Raw genomic sequence first — 16362 nt, forward strand, 5'->3', positions numbered from 1 at the left:
TTGTATGGGGGAGGCATGACGGCGGGGAGAGAGGAGGTTGCCTGGTAGACTGGGAGGTGGAGGAGGGCAAACCCTTCCTAAGCAAAAGGGAACAGATTAAAGGTTTGCTGTTAGTGCCCTTGTTCCTAGATAACTCTCCCTTTTGATAACATTTACTAGGGTATTTCTTCAAAGATGCAATATTCATTCCACACCAGGATCTGTCGCCTTTTAAAAAGCAAGCCCCTGTAAGCAGTAATCTAAGGACGCACAGTTCTTGCTCACTGGAGAGACCGTGGGCAGGAACTGTCTGTCCTCTGGGTATACAGGAATTTTACGTGCACTCTCACCATCCCATCACTAATCCAGGTAATTATGTACACAGCCAAATTCCATGCTTCATTACGCTCTTCCCCAGCAGGAGATAAATGGCTGTAAGGATGGGTGGCAACTCATCCTCTGGCAGCTGCACTTGGGGGTTAGTGAATGCCCAGCTGAACATATTATAGTTTATTTTTAGGTCTCAGTACTTGTTTCAAGTTATTTCCTTCCATGCACAAAAAGCGGTAGGTTCTGTTAGTACTGCAGCATTCTTTCAAAATGATTCCTCCTCGGCTATGATAATCCATAAAAACTTGACTTGCAATGAATGGTTAAAAACCGTCCCCTTTTGCCTTTCCATAGCTTAAATTAGAGGAGTGTGCATGTCAGCTGAGATTAAGGCCTCGATTGGCCTAGACACTGCACAAACATAGAGCACCAAACCCAGAAATCTTAGACTCCTTTGGGGAAAAGCAGGGAATATGGTGGAACCAAGTGTACCCGTCTTGCAGATGGGGAATTGGGGCATAGGTGGATTAAGGCTTCAGAATTTTTTTCGTGGAGCCAGGAATTAGGTCTGTGTTTCCCCTTGTTAGTGGAGACGAAAGTAGCTACCTTAGCCATAGCAGCAGAAAGGATGTGCTCCTGAGAAAGAGCTGTAAGAGGAAGATTGCTATTTAAAAAGAATACGATTGAAGGTATTGTCCAAATTGGATCATATTTCTCCTAGCTTTTGGAAAGATTTCTCTTGACCTGGTTGCTGTTATCTCACAGATATTTGTTTGTTAGAAAGTGAAACGTCAGACGCATTAATGTGATTAAGATCCTTCCAGAGATGATGGAGTCAGGAGGCCGCCTGTCCTCTCCTCCTAGCTGGCCCAGCCAGTGCCGTGCTGTTATGTGCTTGGGATAGATCGCAGGGGCCAGGAAGGGACAGGTTTTGCCTGGAGCTGATCTGAAATGACCACAGGCAGAGTGAGGTTTTCTAACCTGCCTTTGTGATTGAGATGTTTTTGTCCCACATTGGCTGCAGCTACCCAAATGGCATCAAATTCTATGGGAGGTACAACTAAACTGTTTTTTTTTTTTTCCCCTGGTTGGCCCCAAGATCTAGCATTGCATGTCCTAGATCAGGATTCAGCTCCACCACCAGGTGATCTGGAGTCTGTTACCTTGGCTGTCTTGATCCATTATGTCATTCTCTACTGACACCACAACCTCTAATGTTTTTGCTGGACAAGGTCAAAAGCAGCAGTTCTCCTTTTGCTGCTAAACCCAGTCTGTCTTAAACTTTAAATATTTCTTCTCCCTTCCCATCCAGATGAAGAAATTATCATTCCTGTGGTGAGCGTCTTCCTAGCTTTACTTTTAAGGCAGAAATTCAGTCCTTTGCAATGCTGTTTTTTCAAGAATCACTTGCTGCAGCAGTAGCAATCGACTGCTGCCTTTCCCAGTTAGTCTGTTGGTACCGCTCTGAGATAAAAATTTCAAACTGAGATTCAGGTCAAACTGAGTCAGATCTTGTGTCCCAGGGTAACATGCAACTCCTGAATTCGGGATGCTGAAGCATCTCTAGTGGGATTGATCTAAGAGTGACTTCCTCCATGCTCCTGGGGAGAAGGGGGCACATCCATCCTGCCTTCTCCTTTCTGTGGGACAGCACCAGTCTCCTTCCCTGGGGTCTGCAGCACGGGGCTCACGCTGCAGGGCAAGAAGGCAGTGGGGTGTTTGCTCCGGGCTGGCCCCCGTTCAGTCGCTTCCTTCCTTCCCAGCTACAGCCACCCCCGGGGGACTGGCCAGGTTCCCGGCTGCCTCCATGCACCCTGCAGGTGTTTGGGTTCGCTGTTTAAGAGAGGCTGAAGAGCAGAATTAGATGTAACTAAAGCCTCTTGCTCTCCTAATTAACTGTGTGGGCAAAGCTTTAAGTAAACACGTTTCTACAAGAAGCCTTTATGCTGGGAGGTATGAAAAAGGCATCTGTTCAGGCGGCTGCAGCCCAGCGCTCCCAGCATGGCTGCGGGCCCGAGACTGCCGGCCAGAGAAGCGCTCCTTCAGCAGAGCCTTCCCTGTTTATTTACACATTGCAGGCGAGGCTGGTGCACTGTATCACTGACTCTCTTCATGGGCAGAAAGCAGTCAAAGCCTGTTTAAATGCCGGCCACTGAAGGCTTTCTTTTGTACATGCACACTCAGGTACACGTAGCAACGGTGAGCTCCAGTATCCTCCTGTGCTGCAGTTTCTCGTACAAGTCCCAATACACGATGCCATGCTGACTTCTCGCTGCAGCAGAATGGCCATGCTGATGAGACACCTCTGTCCTTACCTCCCATTTCCCCTCGCTCCTCCCCATATCACTTTTAGATATCAGAGCTCAGTAGTGAGCCAAATTTCTTGACTATTACCCTTTTTGCTGTTTGGCTCTGTCCTTTTTAACATACCCTCAGACTCCCTCTGGAGAACTCAGGAATAGTGCGGTAGATTCTTTTTGAGAGCAGGAGTAACTTCACCAGGAATAAATACACTCCAGGATTGTCTTAAACCAGCTCAATATTTTAATTTTTCAAATAGTGGAAGATGGAAATTATTCCATTCAAAAGGTAGGAAGAACACAGAAAAAAAATGTCTCAGATCCTACCACAGTTGCAGACTTCAAGGTGGTTTCTTAATTAACTTTCCATTATTTTGCCATTAATTTACTAGCCTGAATTCCTTATCTATTTTTTAAGTGGATCCAGGACCCCAGGCTCCTGGGTTTGGAGTCTGACCACACTCCCTGACACCCATATCGCCTGTGGCACAGGAGCGGGATGCTCACACGTTCTCCAGGCATCCAGCACGCTCTACCCAATTGCCGTGGCCATGCACAGGAGCAGCAGCACGGTGGGTCCGGGTGAGCTGATCATGGGGGACAGCTCACTTCTCCGGTGGTTAGTGTCAAGGCGCTTTGGGGGCTCTTTGTGGCGAGAGCAGGATGCAAATAGGAGCTGCTCTTCTTCCCTCACACGCCTGTGAGGCAAACACCCTGTGCTTCTTTTACTTAGAGGCTGTCTACACATTAAAAGTCTCTTGACTGGTGCCAGGATGCTGCTTCTGCTGAAGTCAGTGGTGCAATTCTTCAGGGATACTGAGAGACCAGATAGGAGAGGAATTTCACACTACATACAGCTATCTGTTGGGTTTTGCACCTAATGACTTTGGTAATTTTCTTCCTCTTACTAGGGTGACATGGGCTCTGTTGGACCGATAGGCTATCCAGGACCAAAAGGCTTAAAGGTGAGAGAATAACTGAGATGTGTGAGCTCTTGTCCCTCCATGGCAGGGCTGAATATCCTCTCTTGGGTAACGGTGACTATCCTGAAAGAAAGGATGGGCAGCAGTAATGCTTGTCCATTGACCCAGGCAGAGGACTGTTGAACACAACATCCTACTGGTGGTCTGCAGCAGGTCTAAGTCAATGGAGAAACCCAGGGGCATTTTCCCTGCGTGCCTCCAGCCCATGACGGGTGTTTAAAGGATGTGTGATGGAGCACGCCTTGGGAGCAGCCTGACATTTGGCCTTGGGGCTGTGCCAGGCCAATGCTGTCGGTCTGAGCCACCAGCCCCATCAGGGACATCAATGTCATAGACCTGAGCAAGTCTTCGCAGTGGCTCAGTCGCACTCTGAACTTTCTTTTGTTTCAGGGGCTGATGGGAAATCCTGGAGAACATGGACTGAAAGGTGATAAGGTGATCTGAATACTCCCTTATTGCACTGTGTTTTAATTTTGCATGTGAAATCCCCTTTCTAGCTTCTCTTTCTTATTCAGCACCATGGTACTGGTTCCAGTCTGGCTGTCTCTTTGCTCCCATCCTCCCACCCTCCCTCCTTTCTTGACACTTCAGTTTTGATTTTTCTTTCTTTTATATCTGCCCCATCTCCTTTTCCATGGAGTTCTAGTATAGATCAGTTATGCTCAGATCCTCTTTGGAGCTTCTGTCTCCTACTGATGATGGCAGTAACTGTAAGATGATCTGGTGTTTCACTTGGCTTTTATGTTTTTATATTGGTTACATGATGGGATGGGGAGGAGGATGAAGAGCTAACAACACTGACAGTGGGTTTGCACGAATGCATTTGGGGGAAACACATGATGTGACAAAGCAGCACAGCTCACTGGATCGACCAAACCAGCTGGATCCCCAGGAAAAACTGTTCTGTGTTAGGTACTTCTGCTCCTGTTCGCAGAGGCTCACCTTGGTTCAGCTTCCTGCCGAGAGGAAATTGCCTTATGCCAAACTGGTATAAATCACTTTTAAAAAAGTAAAAAAGGAGAGGGGCATTGATTGCAATGATTTAGTGCTGCTGGCACAAAAACACGCAGCTTGAGCTAAATCAGCATGAAGCTGTGTGTGTAAATGTCTCACTGTCATGAGAACCATCCTCCCACAGATATTTGACTGTAAGATTTATTTAGTTTGAAAGAGTGGGAGGTGCAATCATTTATTGTTGGCTCCTATTGCTCAGGAGGGCAATGGAAAATGACCATTAAGTGTATTCTCCTCCTCCTGTCAACTATCCTCCTGTTAATGTTTTATTCTCTTGTTAGATGTTTGCTTTTAGAGACTGATTTAGCAGCGCAAAACTGCACATGGGGGAAGTAGTGTCAAGCCAGTTGATTCCACTCTCCTTATATTATAGCAGCTCTTTGCCAGGGCTCCTGTGTCTGCCGTTTCCGTTTCTCCCTGCACCACCTTTTCACTTTTGTAGAGGGGAAGGACGGGACGAGAGAAGAACTTTTTCTTTAGGACAAGTTTAAGACATTGTAGCTGGTTTCTTGACTCACCACTAATTCCTAGAGCCCACAGACTCTTCTGTCTGCTCCTTGGAATAAATGGTTGAATATCTTAAGAATTGCCAATGTTTAAATCATTGTTTAGCAAAATTAACCTTCCTGGACATTATAGTCTCCATCACTTTACACAGATTGCTCTGTTTATCCCCAGTATTCTCCAGCCGCTGCTATCACAGTAACCAAATGGTTTGTAGCTCTCCCTGGAGTTATCCTTACAATACTCCCAAGTGCGGAATTATCCATCCTCCCTCAATAATCCCATGCTCAGTCTCGTAGCCTCTCTCCTGAGGTGCAGGAAACCTTTTCTTTCCCTCCCTAGCTACCTCTCCCACTCATTTTCCTTGGACAGGAGAGACTTCCTTCCTGGTTTTCATTACAGCCCTTTCCTAATCGAAGACTGGCAAACCATCCCTCCTACTCAAGCCTCCTCTGTCCCTAAGGAGTTGCTTTACTTCGAATATCCTGGGTGCTACCAAACACTCAGATCAGACCAACAATGATTTCAGAGTCAGAGAGAGCTTCCAAAAAAGCTTGTGCGTATCCTTTCCAGCAGTGTAACAGCCAAAGGGCTGGGAAATAAAAGGTAAAGGAAAATCAGACCTACTTAAACATTGATGGCCCCAAGTCTTATCTGCTCAGGTGAAGGCATGCAGCTCTGGCATTGCAGTTTTTAGCCAAAGCATCAAAGTTTGCTGCACTTGTTTGCATGAGTATAGACAAAGTTCGCCAGCTCTCCTTATATTTGGGGGAGGATTTGGCCTGAAATAGCTTTGTGTTTTTTTCAGTTATTTGGTTTTCTGATTTGTTGGTCTTGCTGTTCAGCTAGTTGGCCCAGTTTATAATACATCCCTTCTCCAACTGACCAAAAGGCTGCTGCATTCATTTAGTCACTCCCACATTTCTTTAGTGAATGGCACCTTTAAGCCTTTTTATTTTCTCTCACTCCAATTTGGGCATCATGAGCAAAAACACTCATCCCTTCTTACAGCTTGTTTACATTTGTGTTTTAATTGTTTATGTTCTGGTACCACTAAGAAATTTAAATGCTATCTGGTCTTGCTGCTTTTGCTCAGTTTGTAGCAAGGGAAAAACTCTGCCTGCAAAGAGCTTGTGGTCTAAATGTATATGTGGTAGAAGGAAGGGACATTTATGCCCCTCATGTTATGTGAGGGCTTCTGAGTTGCACAGGTGACTGAGGAGGAGGTTGCTAGAGGCGGGAAGTACACCCTGCCCTCTTGGACCCTCTCCTTGCTGGGATCATCTTTTGCCTTGCCACTTGCCTTGTTTCAATGAAAATGTTTTCTGTCTCAGCCTTTATTAAGAAGCTGCAGCATAAATCTTTCTTTGCCCCCCTTGTTTTTGCCACATGCTTTTTAATTGAAGCTGGTCTTAGAAAATCTGACTTAAGGAAATCCCACATATAGGAAAGTAGAGGCAGGATCTCTGTGTTCACTTAGTGCCCAGTTGGGCTTGGGTCACAGGAAGGACCCTGCCTGGAGCAGAGGGATTGACTTGTGTTGGAGGCTCCCTTCTGTAATCCCTCAGCAGTCATGTCACTGTTAGTTTCTCCTGCTATTGCTATTTTTACACCGTAACATCTTATTTAAAGGCTTTCTTTGGTTGCCTGCTATACTTTTTCTGTCCATTAGATTTTGACTTCATTATAACCCTCCATCGTCATCTTCAGACAAAACTGTCTTACTGCTATGACCAGAAACATAAGTATCCTCCCTGAATCTTGTATTTATTCTCTATGTCTGTCAGTCTGAAAGTTTGCCTCTTGCCATTCTTGAAACATTTCCAGACCGCGGTTGTATGCAGTCTGCCTGTGCAGAGATCCTTATTCATAGCTTGGTCATCTCCCAAGTAACAGAGTTCCCCTCTCTGCTGGATATTGAAGATGCAATTACAAGGGTGAACTTAGCTAACTAGTTGGGGCTGACAGTCCAGCCACCGTGCAGCAACTTTTTCTCTGCACACTGGTGTGGCTCAAGCACACCCACCCCACTGTACCGCTCTGTGAGCATATGAGGTCCCTGAGTCCCCTTTGAAGAGCAAATTCTTTCCGACTTCCAAGCGAGTGCTGCTTTCTTGCAGTGCGTTCACCAGGAATGCTACAGGAGAAGGAAGGGCTGGCACCATACCATGCAGAGCCGATGCACAGCCCATACAGCAGAAAGCTGTGTTAAGAGTCCGGGAGTCCTCTTTACACCCCAGCTTAAGACACGTAATTTTCCATAGGGGTTGAGCTGCCATCTGCCAACTGTCCAGGCATCTTTCTTGAGACTGTAAGTAGGCACCTCAAATGGCTAGTCCATCTCTGAAAGACCTGAGCCATATGCTAAGTGTGTTGAATGTGCAAGATGAATGAATCCAGGTACTAGCAAGAACAGACAATGCCCAGGTTCAGCCAACAGTAGCTGTCAGCCTTACTAAACGTGCCAATTCCAGCAGCAAATCAACACCTTACACCAGAAGGTCCCAGCCTACCGAAGGCTGAATCTGGTATGAAGATGTCAGGTGGATTCTCTAGAAAGCAGTTTCTAATAAACCCATTTAGATACAGAGGGATTTTGGGCTTTTCCCAAAGGGATGTGAGGCATTATTGCAGAAGTGCAGTAGTCTCCCATTACATGGCCAGAGGGGAGGGGGATAAAGAAGAGGAGGGCTCTCCCCTCTTCTCCTCCACCATAGTTTTCAATAAGCTGGTAAACATAGAGTTAAACTTCTTATTGAAAAAAAAAAAAAAAAGAAAGAAAGAAAGAAAAGAAAAAAGAAAAGCCCTAGACATTTGACAGCATCTGAAATGCTGGGTCAGCAGGGGTGGAGAGTGGCAAACCTCACTGCTCCATGCTGACAGTAATCAGTAGCCTTTCATAATTAGTGATTCACAGCAGATGAGAGCAGCCTTGGGAGCCTTGCACCTTGCATCTGCTGCCACTCATGGACTAGCCCAGGTTTGAGGAGCAATAGGGATTTTGAGACTGGCCCAAGTCCTCACTGGCAAGGGACAGTCTTTTTTCTCCTGTCGTAGTTCTACAGAACTTGGCCTCTTCTGCACATCCACGTGGAGCTGCCTGTGCTGTGCCCTGCGTTACCCCCCCGGGACCCCGCAGGGCTGCAGGAGCAGCCAGAGGTGCTGGTGTCAAAGGGTGCCTGGAGCACAACCCATACCGCTCACGCCTGGCTTGCCCCGTCAGCTCCAGGCTGCAGTCCATAGTGCCTTTCTGAGGATGCGTTGATGAAGATTTAATTAGATGTCTGCCATCTCCTGTTAAACCCATCTGTCTGGGTCACATCCAAGTACGGGGCCTTGTACAGGTTTGTCTTTTTGTAGCTGAGGAATACTCCCTTCACTCAACAGCAGTCAGATCAGATGCCGGTAAAACCTAGGCATGATGACAGGGTGGCTGGATGGTGTGTGTGGGCAGCAGGCATGTAACTGAGGCTGCCACCTCGATCCACCTGGGAGAAGGTCCTCGGTGTAATGCTGCATCTTTCAGAAACACTGCTACCATTCCCCTTTGCCATGACATGAGGAGGAACCTGCCTCAACACTAAAAGGGCTTTCTCCTTCCATGAGGGGAACATTTTTCACTGTTTTTTTGGACTTTGTTTCCTATGTTGCCTTGTTCAATATTCTACAAGGTGCAGCTTATTAATCCCAAATGTGTGTATCACATGGCGGAGGCCAGGCATGAACTTGAACAAGGGTAACATCCCACTCCTCCTGCAGAAATCATGTCTTTGTATCTAGCAGCTAGACAGGCAAGTACAGAGCACATCAATGCTAGCCAGCCCCTTCTGCATCCCCCGTAAAAGCTGGGTACCATGGAATTTAATTATGTTTTTTACAGCTTCAGTTGACCCCCAAAATGGGTCATCTTTCTGCTTCCATTTATATGTTTTCATGGAGGCAAGGAGAGAGGACAAAGAGGGTTGCATCTGCTCTTACAGGGAGAAGTGGAATTACTGTATAACCCTGAAATAGAGAGTGGTCTTGAGAAGACCACGTGATGTGATGAGTGCAGAGGAAAGGTGGAGGAAGTGGAGGAAATCCTAGCTACTTGTTCACATAAAGGAGTTTTATGAATCAGGACATCTGTAACTTGTGAAGGACACAGCTCAGTAAAATACCTCTAGTAGTTTTGCAGTGTTAGCTCCACTTGTATTTCTAAGCAGAAATTCTTGGGAAAAAGAGATGTCCAATCGACAGCAAAATGAGTTTTTTGCGCGGCAATCTCCTCTGTGTCCTACAGACAGCAAACACGCCTCGCACTTGCAAATCTGTCGCTTCCCTCGTAGCCCCCTTTCTGTGTGGTGTGGTGCTAAGGAGGATCTTAGGGTCTCTGAAGCTGCATTTCTTTTTATGGGTGAAACATGAAACATAGGCAATATCCCATGGACAGAGCCTGTTTGTAATTTCAGATTGTACATTCCTCCTCCTCCCTATGAGCAAAGTACTTGCAGCCCCTTTTTGTCAGCTCGGCATAGCTTTTTTTAATAATAAACATGCCTGACCTCTTTCTTCCTTATTGTTTCCCTCACGTTAAGGACACTCACCCTCAGTCACAATTTCAGATTTACTGTGCTCAAGGCAGGTGAAGGAGGATGCCCTAGTCATCAGTTTTGGTTTAAGATATTAACGGCCACTGCAGATGGATCATTCATGCCATGATATTTTGCTGTACTATTGCAATAGCATGTGAATATCTTGTGTGGAGGCCAGCTAAAGATAAAAGATGTGTTTTGTCTTTCCTGCTTCCTTCTTACCCTCTCTGATGCCCATTTCTCAAGAGTTGTTTGAAAACTGTTTTCTCTGTCATGCAGTCGCTATCCCACTTTGCTTAAAGGTCAGTGATAAAGGTTTGTTCCTGCCTTTTGCTATGCTCAGGAAACTCTTTTCTTATATTAGTCATTTCTTAATGTCCAAGCATTTGTTCCAAAACAATATTTCCATAGCCACTTATACTGTCTGGGTAGAAAACTGCTTAATAAAAAAAAAAAAATCTTTTTTTTTTTGACCCTCAGCATAGGTGATAAAGACAAGGAGTTTTCAGAGCAAACCTCTCACTTTCAACAAAAACTATTGTCCTGCTGTCTTCTAGCAGGAGCCAGAATTAGAGCAGATTTCAGTGGTTTAAGCCTTGGACTAGATAAAATAAGTAGAAAATTCAGAGAAGATGAGAGAAATCTGGCAATGGCTGGAAAAGAGCTGGGTCATACAGTATTTTTTTTGCCATCTCTATTGTATCTAATACTTGGGGTTCATCCGAACTGAAGCTGTGTAAATAGCTGATTGTTTTCATTTGCTTGCATTGCCAAAAAAAAAAAGGGATAGATGGAAAATAGTTTAGATGAAGCAAAATGTTGGTTATTTGACTCAAATTAAAATATTTTAGGTTAAAAACCAAATGAGGAAAATTAATTTAACCTTTTTTAAGAGCAACATTTCAATTTTGCTATATAAAAGATTTGTTTTGAAGATGGTTCAGTGAAATGTTCTGGGAACATTTACCAAAACATTTAAGCAAATTTAGCATGAATCCATGAAATGTTTCCATCATTGAATCTGCATAGTTCTTAATTATTTTTCTTCTGAAAAAGCTGTCTCCAAAAAGTCTTCCCCTACTCAGGCCTTAACGGTCCACAATTTCATTATCCCCTGCATGTTACTGAAGTAATTAGAATTATTTCAACTCTCTGATAACAAGTGGGTGGTTTGTGCTTGAGTAGAAGTAGGCTTCTTCTGTCATCTCTTTGTAGACTTTGGCTCTGTTGCAGGAGTCCATATGTCTTCCATGTGGACTATGTTTAAACATATAGCTCTCTGCTCTTGTATGGCTTGTTCCCTTACCAGGAAGCCAAGTTTAGAGGCATGTGCTGTGCATGGGACAGAGTTCCTCTAACAGTTATTTCTGTTGGGTCTTGTCATTGTACCAAGTTTTTATAGTCATTCCTCCTTTGACTTCCCAAGTAGAATTTTCCTTTCTCTGCCCCATCATTGACTCATTCTTTGTTTAAGTAAATCACTAAATAAATGAGGTTGGAAGGGACATCAGGAGGTCATCTGGTCCAACAGCCTGCTCACAGCAGGGCTAAGAGGCAACGCAAGATAGCCCACCGCCCCCAAGAAAACCTTCAGGGATACTTATTTTCTACCCAGGGAGTCAGAATCTGTTACGATGGTCCAAAGAGGGGAAAGAAAGATAGCTTGGTTAGGAAATACTGTCAGTGATGGGGGGCTCAAAGATGGGATCCCCATCCCAAGGAATACCAGCCTACCCCTCCCAGGGAATCTCAGCCTAGATATCGGCAGTGCGATGGTACCGTTACTAGAAGTTACTTGTGTTTTCTTACGGAAGAGGAGTAATCTTTGATACCAGCACTAGGAAATGCTCACAGAAACCCTGAGTATTGGGGATTTTTCTATAGACCCTTATGAGAGAAAAGGTCAATTCATTGAAAACTAAACTAGTTCTTCTGTTCAGCTGAATTTTAACACTTCACCACCTTCATGGTTGCTGCTAGCCGGAGGAACGCAGTCTCTTTTCTTGCAGCTTCTATAGAAACACAATGCTTGGGAATTCATGTTTTCCCCTCTCCTGCAGTTTCATTTCTCACTTTAGAATCAATGTTGGGAAATACATACTTCATTCAGGATTGTTGTTGCAGTTAATATGATCTACAGTTTGCCAGCAGTTCAGTTTTGAATAGAGCTAGTGATGAGACTTTTGCTGTACAATGCACCATCTAGCATCTACCTGGGTGTTTTGGCCATTGCTGTTGCCTATTTTAACTCTCTGGTGATGTGTATCCAGGGTGATCAGGGAGGAGCAGGTGTTCCAGGAGATATCGGCTTCCAAGGAGACAAGGTAATTGTTTTTCTTTTCTCCATCATTTTTTTCGCTTACATAGTAGTATGTGTGGCCACCAGCTTTCTCCACTCATCTTAAGCCACGAGGAGCTGGAACTAACTGCATCCTGCTGTCAGGTTCCCCTGCTTGGATAGTTCTCATTTGGGGTACGCTGCGCCTTTCTAAAATTCATGTCAATGCATGGATTTTGTTGTTACTCATAATAAAAGCAGTTCTACTGGGGGCTTTCTATAAAAGGGGCCATATCTTCATGCAGAAATTGGAAGCGATGGGATGGGATTGATGGGGATGGGTGTGAATGTGTGTGGTCCAGCGGCTGCAGACTTGGAGGTTTTGTCTGCTCAGTGCAGCAACTTAAACCCTGACCCAGTGAAGCACTTAACGCCGTGCATAACTTCTAAGCAAGTGACTTTTCCCCTGTGAGTACAACACGATACTGACTTCAGCTGACTAATGCTGTACTTAGCACTGCACTGGGGCCTACATGGCTCTGAGCCACAACTAGCTGCAACAGTTCATGTGTTCTTTGGGGCTAAATTCAGCCCTGGCTTTAGCAGAAACATCTCACTGACATTAGTGCAACTGTGCCAGCTCCTTGCAGGGCTGAGTTCAGCCCTTAGAAAGTGCTCCTCTCTCTGCTGCAGAGGAGCTGGAGCCTGGGGAGTTGGTATTTTTTTGATGCTTCATTGTGTTTTCTGAAAAAATATGTGTGTCTCTCTCTCAGGGCAGCCAGGGTTTGCCTGGGGTCCCTGGGGCACGAGGGAAAGCGGGCCCCCTGGTAAGTAACCAAGCATCCTCTGATTCCTAATCTCCCTTTCTCTAAAGGTTCAGTGCCTAGCTGGAAAGACAGCTTGGCAGGGGTGTGCTACTCTAAAGAGGAAAGCCAATAGCCAGGAGCCAGCTCATTTTGTCCATGTTTTTCTGATTTCTGCAGGGAAAAGTCGGTGACAAAGGTCCAGTCGGGTTTCCAGGACCACCTGGCCCTGAGGTACGTCCCACCACCTCCTTCTCATGTCTGTCTTTTCTTTGGTAACTTCTGCAGCATCCTTTCTTCAGGAAACCCACTCGGTAACACCTCTCTCCCATCTTGTTTTGCCTCTGCAGCAGTAGTTATTCCATGTCTGCAGCTTGCCGCCCCATTGAGAATCAACTCTCTGATAAACACCCATGTGGCATTTGAGAGACTGTTAGAGATGCCTATCTCCTTTCCCCACTGGAGGTTTTTAGCTCTCGAACTGTGTAGAGACAGGCCCACATAGGGTTTTGATTAGGAGGCATATGCATATAGCTGTTGCTAGTTCATACGGAAAGCAAGAGCCAAACGCTGCCTCCCATGTGGCCATCCAGCCCGACGGAGGGAGGGGACAGCTGCCACTGCTACCGCTCACCATGACACCTGAGCTCTGATACATTTACCAACCCAAAACTGGTGTGTTCTGGGGTCAGAGCCTTTGCTAACAACAGGCAGATGGGTTGCTTTAGGACAATGGCACACCAGGGCTCCAGAAATGCCAAGGCAGAAAGAGCTTTGCTGTGCTGTAGGATTTACTGTTATTTACTGAATTGAGGTCCACTTTTGTTCAAACTGGGAAATGGGGCAGACTGTCCGTCTTGTACCCTCTGACCACCCTACACTCAGATTTCCTGATCTCCAGCTACCAGTCCAAGCCTTTTTCTTCCCAATATTCCTGTGCAAGTCCTATATGTATCAGCTTGCTCCGCTCTTGTTCAGAAAGGTTAGTCCCCAAAGGTTGTCTCTAACCTGGCAAACAGCATGTCACAATCTCTCATCTCTCCCTATCCTTCCTTTTTTTTTTAAACACCTTGGCAGACACTCACTGCAAACCAGAACATCCTATCATTTTGCAGAGGGAAGATCTTAAGCCTAGAAAGGTAAAGGGAGCTTCCAAAAGATGTGAGAAAAGCCAGTGATGCACTGGAATAGAGCCCCAGACTGTCTCCCAGCCACTGGCCAGTCTCTGTGGACACTGGTCTTTCTATTGACCATGTTGTTCTCTGGCCCTTCTTGTTCTTCAACTGCTTTTCAGGGCAGAACACTCATTTCTTGAATCTTGCATCTCACTTGCCACCTAACCTCCTCTTTTCAGCCTAGGGCTTCGCTTCTCTGCCGGGGTATGATGGTACAGGAGTGGTGATGAGATAGGGAGGATCAAGATGCGTTCGTGACCCATTTTGCATCTCATGGTTTCCTGGGTTTTCCTTCCACTTTTTGTCATAGATATTGTGGAGGGTTTTTTCATTTTTTCCCCACAAAATACCATTTCAAGTGGAAAAAGACTCTTGCTGCCCTTACCAAAAATATTGTCACAGTGATACCTTAAATGCAGGATCAGCTTCCCCCAGCACGTTGTCATTTTTCTCCTTCATAAGCAACCAGACAACATCTGTAAGATGCTAGAGAGCCACTTCCAGCACAACTGATGATCTGTTTTCCCTTCATCAGTGTTATGGTATTCTGCTGGGTCTGGAAGGGCTCTCAGTTGAGTGCTGCCACTTAGCAATCGTTCCTCGTTGTTGCTATTGGAAATAACCACAGATTCCTTTGTTTCCTCAGCAAAGGGCTAGTGGGTGGAAAGGAGTCGCTGCCTGGCTGAAGGCGGCAGCTAATGAGCATGTCAGCACCTTTCCTAATTCTTCGCCTGCTTCCCTTTGTCGCTGAGGCGTGTAGTTCGTTTCTCAGAGCCGTGAGATTATGCGCTGACTCATAAAGATTAATTAAAACCCAAATTGCCGTTTTTAGCTGTGTGATGACAGGGACGCCCTCACAGCAATAAATCTTCTAAGAAGATGGACCTAAAGGGAACTGCTGGGAAAGGCTGCTCTTGAATCAAACCGATAGGGCTGCTCCCATTATCTTGGTTCATTCCCTCCAGAAGCCGCGCAGTGGCCCACACACGGACACTGCCAGCACATAACAAATGTCTCAGCCCTTAGCGTTTAATTAAAACTCTCACAGAGGCTGTCCTCTGAAGCTGGCTGTAAAAGTCCATCTCCACCTATGCACCCTGACTATTTCTCATTTTCTTCAGGGCTTTCCAGGTGACATTGGCCCACCCGGAGAAAATGGTCCTGAAGGCCTGAAGGTGAGTGGAGCAGAAATGGAATCTCTGTGTGGGGTGGGAAGCAGCCAGGGAAAACAAAGTAGTGGGAAGGGGGGAGAGAGAAAGCCCTGGAGATTCCTGAAGATTGTCCTGGCCAGCGTTTCAGCTTGGTCTGTTTGGCTTGAGGTTCCTCCAAGTGCAGGGTTTTCTTTTTTCAATTTTTTTTCTGTAACAAAATTGACATTGGATGATGTCCCATGGCTGTGAAAGAGACTTTCTCATTTTAATTGCCCTTCTGAGCTTATGTTTCTATTTTCTGAGTATCTTTTCCTTTGGCTCTTTCTCAGGGAAAGCCAGGAGCACGAGGTTTACCTGGGCCGAGAGGGCTGCCTGGACAAGAGGTGAGTGTCCTCAGACCAAAAGCAGATTGGATTTAAAGAATAATGTTGAATTTTGAAAATTAATGCATGCTGAAATGGTGCCTGTGACTTGAAATCCTCCGGTTCCTCTGAATCTGGAAGCAGATGCTTATATTCAGTGATCAGAGACGCGCAAAAGAGGAGCTTCCCCGAAGCTGCAGTCCTGTGATCTTTGCTTGCAGTCACTGCTGGCATCCGCTGACCCCAAACTCTACATTGGCTTTTCTTTTAAAGTCTGTTCCCCCACACCCACACACACCCAGAACGGGTGTTAATGCCCTTTTCCCTGCACATCCCATTGCACAGGCATGCCCTGACCTGGCTTTTGCTTTCTGCTCCTTTTAAGTGTGTTTTCTTTCAACTGTGAGACCTGCAGACTTCACGCTCTCACACAGAGCAATATCCTTTTGTACAAAGAGTACCTAAATTGAAATTGCTGTTCTGCAAAGATTCATTTGCCCCAGCATCTCATAGCTTGCAGCTTTCACTTATTGCTTCATGAGAATACTTGAAGCTTCATTCCACTCACAGTCACTAAGAAGGGACAATTGTCATTGATTTAATTGTCCTGGAGCTGCAAATACTTTATAGCAGCAGCAGAGAAGGCCTGAGTGCCCTCTGTTTATCCTGTTGTAACTCCAGTTACTTCAGTGTAGTTTCTTCTCGTTTAGGCCAGTGTGAGCTGTTTGTCCGGAGTCATGAGACGTTGTGCAAATAATACTTAGTGCACGCATGGGCAGGAGCTCGTTCTAATAGCACTAATAATTCTCAACTTTTTCTGGGAACTCTTCTGCTTGCTCTCTCAATGGGATTAATGCAAATTAGCTCATTTATTTGCACTGAAATAGGGAAAAAAAATATTCTAGGCAA

At 45.6% G+C, this 16362-nt stretch overlaps 1 protein-coding gene across 2 annotated transcripts in view; it reads left to right on the top strand.

Moving 5' to 3' along the window:
• Positions 1–16362, top strand: part of COL27A1 (collagen type XXVII alpha 1 chain) — a 164868-nt gene that overhangs the window by 73247 nt on the left and 75259 nt on the right. For both annotated transcript variants that reach the window (XM_030000304.2, XM_030000305.2), the window contains 7 exons: positions 3521–3574; positions 3983–4027; positions 11955–12008; positions 12736–12789; positions 12946–12999; positions 15062–15115; positions 15421–15474. In XM_030000304.2, coding sequence (XP_029856164.1) covers positions 3521–3574; positions 3983–4027; positions 11955–12008; positions 12736–12789; positions 12946–12999; positions 15062–15115; positions 15421–15474 — 369 coding nt within the window. The remainder of the gene's footprint in view (positions 1–3520; positions 3575–3982; positions 4028–11954; positions 12009–12735; positions 12790–12945; positions 13000–15061; positions 15116–15420; positions 15475–16362) is intronic.

Source organism: Aquila chrysaetos, chromosome 24 (genome assembly GCF_900496995.4).
Source record: "Aquila chrysaetos chrysaetos chromosome 24, bAquChr1.4, whole genome shotgun sequence".
Lineage (NCBI taxonomy): Eukaryota > Metazoa > Chordata > Aves > Accipitriformes > Accipitridae > Aquila > Aquila chrysaetos.